The 8,808-nt window shown below is 46.9% G+C and overlaps 1 protein-coding gene across 1 annotated transcript; it reads right to left on the reverse strand.

Moving 5' to 3' along the window:
• Positions 1-393: 393 nt before the first annotated feature.
• On the reverse strand, positions 394-7,434 carry A4GNT (alpha-1,4-N-acetylglucosaminyltransferase). Its single transcript, XM_066245076.1, has 3 exons — positions 7,347-7,434; positions 6,062-6,496; positions 394-1,913 (listed from the first exon to the last, which is right to left on the reverse strand). Exons 2-3 carry the CDS (start codon positions 6,470-6,472, stop codon positions 1,299-1,301), a joined length of 1,026 nt encoding a protein of 341 aa, XP_066101173.1. The 5' UTR covers positions 6,473-6,496; positions 7,347-7,434; the 3' UTR covers positions 394-1,298.
• Between the last annotated feature and the right edge of the window lie 1,374 nt (positions 7,435-8,808).

Consider the following 8,808-nt stretch of genomic DNA (forward strand, 5'->3'; position numbering starts at 1 on the left):
GAAAAGTTTTAAGGCCTTTGTCACATCCCAGCCCTCATCTCCCAAGATCTGCATCTTGGGGCAGCCAAAGCCCAAGCCCGAGGGAACAGGCGCTGGCAGGGCTGTGGAGAAGTGGGAAGCCCACGCGTTGCTGGTGGGAGTGTAAAGTGCTACAGCTGCCGTGGAAAAGAGAATGGCGACTCCTCAAAGATTAAACACGGAATTTCCACCTGGTTCAGCGGCTCCATGTCTGGTGTCTGCTCAAATGAAGGGAGTGAGGGGACTCAAACTGTACATTACAACATTAGTAAAGTGGCCAAAAGGTGGAAGCAACCCAACTGTCCATCGACATGTGAATGTATAAAAAATGTGGCAAATACACACATACAATGGAATATTATTTAGCCTGAAAAAAGAATGTATTTCTGAAACACGTCAAAATAGAACATAGAAAACATTATGTTAAGTGAAATAAGCCAGGCACAAAAGGACAAGTATTACATGATTCCACTTATACAACGTACCCAGAATAATAAAATTCATAAAGATATTCTAGAAAATACACTAGTGGTGACCAGGGCTGAGAGAGGGATGGGCAGGGATTGGGGGAGTTAGTGTTTAATGGACACAGAATTTCACTTTGGGATGATGAGTAAGTTCTATTAATAGATGTGAATAGTGGTGTTGGTTACATAACGATGTGAATGTACTTAATGTCACCTCACAGCTCTCTTCCCGTGTGTCCCAGACGTGTGCTGAAAGTAGCTCTCAGGGGACCTGTGTGTTTGTCATTTCCAGCAGGCTCAATTTCCCCAGGTGCTCATGGGCGCCCCCTTTGACAGGGCTGTTGTGGGAAAATGAACTTGACATGCAGCCGAGTAACCTCGTCGGTAAGGCCGAAAGCTGGACTCCGTCCTCAGCTGACCAAGGCCTGCCGTGCATGACGCCCTCCCAGCCTTCCCTACTGGGCCACAGTTCAACGTTCTGTAAGCCAGGAGTTGCTGACCGCCTGCCGTGTGCCAGGCTCTGTTCCAGTGCTGAGGACACCAAGAGTGGGTGGAGGACTAGGTCGCTTAGCACGGGGACGCTGTCACTCCTGCGGTGCCACCTGTGCCACAACACACACAAGACTTGGTGCCACCAGTGTCAGTCCCTGACAGAAACAGGCCAACGGTCTGGGACATTTCTATGACGGACAGAGGAAGGTAACTCTGACGTGCGGGTAAACACCACAGCTGGGGAGAGTGGAGATCAGGGGAAAGCTGGCGCTCCAGGACGTGGTCAGTGCTATGTGGAGCAGCAACGCTCCAGCATTGGCTCTATTTGTCACCTGGACCCATCTCCCTGGACACCAAGCCCTCTGGGCCTTGAATCAGGTCCCTGTAAGTCCTGGGACAGTGCTTACGGTAGAGATTTTCCACCAGCGTGTTGCTGCCTCTAACCACGACCCTCCCTTCCTGGTTCATGTAGTTCCACAGATGTAGGGCATAGGAGTCATTGAAGCTCGGGTCCGTGTCACAGACTTCATAGTAGCGTCTCCACTCTGGATAGGAGATGGGGTAAAATCTTTGGGGATGCAGGAAGGACAAGTCCAAACACTTCAGGTCGCTCACCTCTTGGAAGTCTTCAAGCTTGCACCACAATTTCAACATTCGTGTCATCAAATTGGGACCCTGGTTGCCCCAAATGTGTGAATTATAGTGTTCAACAAAGTTTTCCATGCACTCCCACAGGAAGGAGTGTCGGGGGAGGAATCCAAACACCCCATTACTAGAGTACTGAGAAGCTTGTGCAGCCAAAAAGTTCTCCTCAGGGATGGGCCTAACGGAGATGACATCGGTGTCCATGTAGATGCCCCCATACTTCCAGATGATGGCCAGGCGGGACGCATCCGAGCTGACGTGGAGCCAGTTCCTCTCTGCACTGGCATTGATCTGCAGGAGCAGGTGCCAATCAGCCCCCAGCAGCAGGGAGAGGGGGAGGGGTGTCCCTGCAGGAGGCCCGGCCCAGGGCTGCTCAGGAGGGGCAGCAAGCCAGCTTCCCCTAAATCTACTTGCCAAACCCCCATTTACACATTTACCAATCTTACCTCCACCCCAAGTAGTTGCCTTTAGGTACAATTTTACAGCAATCAGTGTCCATGGGAAAAGTTTAGTGGCTTTTAGAAATTTCATAAAGTTGTTTTTTAAAAAATTAAAGCAGTGGGAAGGTAAAGTAGAAACCCTGAAGGGATTTTACAATGAACTCTGAGTCATTTTCAGCAGGTTGTTCAGTAACTATAAACATGAATCCATGAAGAAAGAATTTTTGTGTGTGTGTGTGTGTGTATTTTTCTGAAGCTGGAAACAGGGAGGCAGTCAGACAGACTCCCGCATGCGCCCCACCGGGATCCACCCGGCATGCCCACCAGGGGGCGATGTTCTGCCCATCTGGGGCGTCGCTCTGCCGCAACCAGAGCTATTGTAGCGCCTGAGGCAGAGGCCACAGAGCCATCCTCAACGGCCCCGGCAAACCTCACTCCAATGGAGCCTTGGCTGCGGGAGGGGAAGAGAGACAGAGAAGTGGAGGGGTGGAGAAGCAGATGGGCGCCTCTCCTGTGTGCCCTGGTCGGGAATTGAACCTGGGACTCCCACATGCCAGGCCGACACTCTACCACTAAGCCAACTGGCCAGGGCCGAAGAAAGAATTTTTTAAGTGACAAAAACTAATAAAGAAAAGTTAAAGTAGTGCTTGTCCAGGTGGTGGCGCAGTGGATAGAGCGTCGGATGGGACCTGGAGGACCCATGTTCGAAACCCTAAGGTCACCAGCTTGAGCGCAGGCTTATCTGATTTGAGCAAGGCTCACGAGCTTGAGCCCAAGGTCACCAGCTTGAGCAAGGGGTCATTCGGTTTGCTATAGCCCCCCGGTCAAGGCACATATGAGAAAGCAATCAATGAGAAACTATGGTGCCACAATGAAGAATTGATGCTTTTCATCTCTCTCCCTTCCTGTCTGTCTGTCCCTATCTGTCCCTCCCTCTGACTCTCTCTGTCTCTGTTACCAATAAAATAAAATAAAAAAATTTTAAAAGAACTATTAAAAAAAATGTTAAAGTAGACAGCTATAGAAAAAAATTAATATTTATATTATTTGAGAAAATGAAAACACAATCTTATTATGCATGCATGTATGTATGCCTTTGTTTACTAATTAATTCCTTTAATTATATTCATAGAGGGGTCCTGGCCAGGTGGCTCAGGTGATTAGAACATCATCTTGACATGTCAAGGTTCTGGGTTCATCCCCAGTCAGGGCACATTCAAGAATCAACCGACGACAGCATGAATGAGTGGATAAACAAATCTCTCTCTCTCTCTCTCCCTCCCTCCCTCTCTCTAAAAATCAATTTCAGGCCCTGGCCGGTTGGCTCAGCGGTAGAGCGTCAGCCTAGCGTGCGGAGGACCCGGGTTCGATTCCCAGCCAGGGCACACAGGAGAAGCGCCCATTTGCTTCTCCACCCCTCCACCGTGCTTTCCTCTCTGTCTCTCTCTTCCCCTCCCACAGCCAAGGCTCCATTGGAGCAAAGATGGCCCGGGCGCTGGGGATGGCTCTGTGGCCTCTGCCTCAGGCGCTAGAGTGGCTCTGGTCGCAACATGGCGACGCCCAGGATGGGCAGAGCATCGCCCCCTGGTGGGCAGAGCGCCCCCCCATGGTTGGCGTGCTGGGTGGATCCCGGTCGGGCGCATGCGGGAGTCTGTCTGACTGTCTCTCCCTGTTTCCAGCTTCAGAAAAATGAAAAAAAAAAAAAAGTAAAAATCAATTTCAAAAATTAAAGCCCTGGCTGAATAGTTTGGTTGGTTGGAGTGTTGTCCAATTAAATGCATAGCAGTTGCATGTTCGATCCCTGGTGATGGTACATAACAACAACAGATTAATGTTTATGTTTCTCTCTCTCTAAAAATCAATACAGCCTGACCAGGTGGTGGCGCAGTGGATAGAGTGCCAGACTGGGATGCAGAGGACCCAGGTTCGAGACCCCTAGGTCGCCAGCTTGAGCACAAGCTCATCTGGTTTGAACAAAGCTCATCAGCTTGGACCCAAGGTCGCTGGCTCAGTCTTCTGTAGCTCCGCGGTCAAGGCACATAGAATAAAGCAATCAGTGAACAACTAAGGTGTCACAACGAAAAACTAATGATTGATGCTTCTCATCTCTCTCTGTTCCTGTCTGTCTGTCCCTATCGATCTCTCTCTCAGACTCTGTAAATAAATAAATAAATAAATATCAATACATAATTTAAAAAAATCTAAACAGATTTAAATATTTATTGATGGCCTACTTACTATGTGCCAAGCTCTGTGACAGATGTTAAACATAAGACAGTGAGCAAAGACAAAAATCTCTACCGGGAAGAGACGGACAATAAATAAATAAACGTGATATGTTGAGTGTCCATAAGAACTGTGAAGGAAAAAAGCTGGGTGAGAAGGTATGAAGGGGCAGAGGGAGTACAATTGTATCTTGGGTTCCAGCAGAAACTGGAATCAAGTTGGTAAGTGAACGGATGCCAGTTTCTCTGAGAAGAAGGTTCTAGGTAGAGGCCACAGCTAGTGCAAAAGGTCCAAGGCAGGAGCAGCAGGAAGGCAGCGTGGCCAACCAGAGCAGTGAAGGGAGAAGGGTAGGAGATGAGATCAGAGAGTGTGGGCAGAGAAGGAGGGTGGACTACATGGACTGGGCATGTAGATTGAAATTATTTGGAAGGTTTAGTCTGACCTACAGTTGCGCAGTGGATAGAGCACCTGGTTTTGTACGTGCTGGAGCGCCCTCTAGTGGCGATCACGAGCGCTGCAGGGAAGCCAGCAGACATGTGTCCTTCAAGGCGCCCCTCTCCACTACCAGCACCTGACAGTAGTGTGCCCTGCTGCTGCCCAGCACCACACTAGTTGCCACCTATTTGATAGGAACCTTCTGCTGGCAAATACATGTGAAATATCAGTCTAGTGAGTTGCTCCACCTCCTCCTCGCTGGTCCTAATTTGAGGTTTCTGGGTCTTCAGAAGAAGAGATGGGAAGCTGGGATCTAAGGACACATGGGCAAGAGTAAAACTGACCAATTCCCTCCCCCTTCCACACACACACACACTCACACACACACACAATCACACACACACACACTCACACACACACACTCACACACACACACACACACACTCACACTCACACTCACACTCAGGCTGGTTTCTTACTCTAGAGATCTTCTAGACTAAGACAACGAGGGTAACAAGGGGCTATAAGTTTCTTAAACATTACCTGATTGTGGGTCCTCATTAAAGAAACATTTAATTGAGAGATGATTTCCTTAGTATGCTATGTTCCTATGATGAAGATTACAAAATGCCTGACAGTTCCAGGAGCTTCTTGATCACATCTTCATATAACCTAATTTCATCAAGCAGCACTTTACCTGATCCTTTTTAAAATTTCTATTTCTGTATTTCTCAAGTTAAATATTTCCTAGTTTCCCCTTCAGGGCAAAACAGTTTAATATGGATGGGTTCAAAACTGTCAGTGAAAATAAGCAGTATATACACCTAGACAAGATATAGAAACCCATTGAGTTAAGAATAGTCTTGCCCTGGAAGGGTGGCTCAGTGAACAAAACTGAGCTGGCATGCCAGAGGTCACAGGTTTGACCCCCTGTCAGGGCACGTATAAGAAGCAATTAATGAGCGTACAACAAAATAGAACTGAGTGAAACAGTGAGTTGATGTTTCTTTCTCTTTCTCTCTGTCTGTCTGTCTTTCCTCCATTCCTGTTTCACTCTCTTTCTTCCAAAGAAATGGGAAAAAAGTAACCTAGATACAGAAAGCTGGAAGCAAATGACAGCAGGCTAAAGACAAATCTAACTTAATTCTCTCCCGATTGCTTAAATCAGGGCTCAACACTATAAAAAGAAGGCCAGGCAAGAGTTAAAGGATCTGGGTTCTAGTCCCATGTCTGACACTGAGTCCTTAACCTCAGTTTACCCATCTATAAAATGAGTAGGTTGGACTCTTTCTGTGGTCCCTCCCAACATGGGCATTCTAAGCTTCTCTTAACACTTACTTGAGTATACCATGAAAACAATGGTGTGTCTTCAAACAGCCTTTTCATATCCAAAGGGAAGAGGAAAACGTTGTCTATTGCTGAGAGGAGGGAAAAGGCTGGGTAGGTGGAGTTTGAGGGCAGCTGCGTGGAATTGCTGAGACCCTTCATGAAGAACACCACCGGCTGCTTTGCATAAACCTTGGCAGCTGACTCCACAGCGCAGGAGACCAGCGGGGTTGGCTCCATTCTCTCAGAGGTCTCTAGGAATACAATGCTGCGTCCCTGGCCCAGGAGGGCTTCAGGGTCCTGCTGAGACTTGTGGGGAGGCAGGCAGGAGAAGAGGCAGCTGGACTTCCAGGTGAGCTGGTAGAAGAAGCCACAGGAAAGCAGTAAGAGGAGCGACAGGAAGAGCTGGAGCTCCTTCAGCATGTCCACTTCTGTCCTGGCCTGCTCCTTTAAGTCAAAACAATTAAAGATTGTATCCACAAAATTGGATAACACACAAGATAGCACACAAGAATATTACATCTAAGCTTAGATTTTTGAAATCCCAAATAGAATATGATCAAATCAAGTCCTGAAATATTAAAATGCAGTATCTAGGGTTTAAAGAAGAATTTAAGGGTGACCCAGAATAAGAAGTGATCAATTCATTAACAGGAAAACTAATAATCGCAAGCATTATCTTATAGATTAAAGAAGAAAAGCTGTATGATCATTTTGGTGAATAGATGCCAAAAACAGGATACAGTTTGATATCCATTCATAATTTTTAAAAAAGCACAAGGAAACTTTCTTAAGCTGACAATGTCTACCAGACCATACAGCAATCATCATTCTTAATATGAAGCATTTAAAACATCCCCATCAAGACCAGGAATATGATATGGATAAGTCTGTCATCACTGTTACCATTTAACATTATTGTGCTAAGTCCAACCAAGGCAATGAAACAAGAGGAAAGAATGTCTACTATGAACAAACACTAGGAAGGAACAGGCATAATTATCACTAGTTGCCCACCTAAAAATCCAAGATAACTTACTAAGAAACTAATATAACTAAAAAGAAAACCAACAAATCAAACTGGCCAGAGTCAAGTAACTTGGCTGAAATCACACAGTTAGCAGAGCCATGACTCTAACTTGGGTACCTGTCACCTGTAGTACCTCCGTCTCCATAAACATTAGCTCTAACCTTAGCTAACTTCAGGAGAGCAGAGATCTCACTCTTTTAGTGGTCTATTTTTTAGCATTCCATATGCATCTTTTAGAAAATACAAAATCATTGAATCAGAGCTTACCTTCTAGCCTGAAACTTGCAGTTAGCCAGTATCTGAGGTCTTAGCAATTAGCACAAGCTTTTCCTGCTATACTTGGTGATAAATCACCACCCAATCTCCCAGTTTAATAACTGGGGGAAGTAAATCATTGGCGGAAGATTAACACTAAACACAGGAAGTTCTCAGAAAGCTCCGCCCTTTGCTAAGTTCCCCCCAATACAGAGATTTGCGGACAACAGGGGTTCACACAATTTTTTGGTGACCCACACTCTAATCCTATTTGTGGATCTATCAGGAGAGTGATAGGGTGATGATTTCACCTGGAGAAAACTGTGTGTAACCCTGGAGCCAAAGATAGTGCGCCTGAGCCATTCAGTTTTAATCAAACTTGTGGGCAGAGACTCGGGAAAGTTTCATCACCAGGCAACCCTGTAATTCACTCCAAACTTTGAAAACATAAGGTTTTAGTAAAAGAAAAGAAATCACCCCAAATAAGCAATAAACAATCCCAGTATTTCAAGGTCCTGATGATTTGGAACAAGGATTGGTTCTTGAACACTAGGTTCAAGAAGTGTCCTATGCCCCAGAGGTCCCCCTTGTGAGGTATAGCTTTCTTCAAGTCTCACGAGGTCAGGTTCATGTTGCAATTCTCACACCTCCAAAGACAGTGTCCTTCTTCTGAGGTGTGTTCCCCAATGCTCCTGACACAAGTGTGTAGTAATCTTCTTTGAAGCCATCCTTACTCAGGGAGCCACCTGTCTTCAGTTCAGAGCTTTCTGAATCTCAAACACAAAAAGTAGGACCTGTTTGATCAAGAACCAAGGAGAAGGTATGATGGAAAGACCACTGAGCTTGGAGTCATGCCTGCACCCGCCATAAGCCTGGGGACTGGGCACCAGGGCAAGTCCCCAAACTGCTCAGAGCCACAGCTCCCTTGTGCAGAGTGGGCAATAACGGGCCTCAGGCTCACAGTGAGGTGGATGGGCTCTGTAGACCAAAGCAGCAACTCTCACTTTTCACCAAGGAAAAGAGAGTAGAACACTATCGCTATTGATGGTATTTGGACTCCCTGATGACAGACATTAAGTTGTTGTTGTTGTTTTCAGATGATTGAAATGTAAAGAAGGAAACCCTCAGCCCTGCCTGAGCGTTGATGAGATGTGCACAGAAGCCAGCAGTCAGTCACTTGTACCTGGGCCTTTTTAGGATCACAGCCTGATGCCTTTCCCGTGTCTCTCTGAAGAGGCCTCCTGTCATCTGAGCCACTCTGCCAGGCACTTCCCAGGGCCCCCAGTTCCATCGCTGCAGCCTTCCCTCTGGTGTGGCCAGAACTGTCTCCTCTTCCTTCTGCACTCCTTTCTGCCTCATGCGGCCTGATCATACTCACCTTCTGCCTGTGCGGGCAGGTGCCCCAGCAGCCGCTCCTCACCTGGATTCCACAGATCCTTAGAGGCTCCAAGGATGGGCATGGGGAAACCCTGGG

This window comes from Saccopteryx bilineata, chromosome 10 (genome assembly GCF_036850765.1).
Source record: "Saccopteryx bilineata isolate mSacBil1 chromosome 10, mSacBil1_pri_phased_curated, whole genome shotgun sequence".
Lineage (NCBI taxonomy): Eukaryota > Metazoa > Chordata > Mammalia > Chiroptera > Emballonuridae > Saccopteryx > Saccopteryx bilineata.

Coding starts and splice junctions, on each gene's coding strand:
- A4GNT (XM_066245076.1), bottom strand. CDS start 6,472: ATGCTGAAGGAGCTCCAGCTCTTCCTGTCGCTCCTCTTACTGCTTTCC. Junction 1,914..6,061: donor TGTTTTCATGGTATACTCAA/GTAAGTGTTAAG, acceptor CTGCTCCTGCAG/ATCAATGCCAGTGCAGAGAG.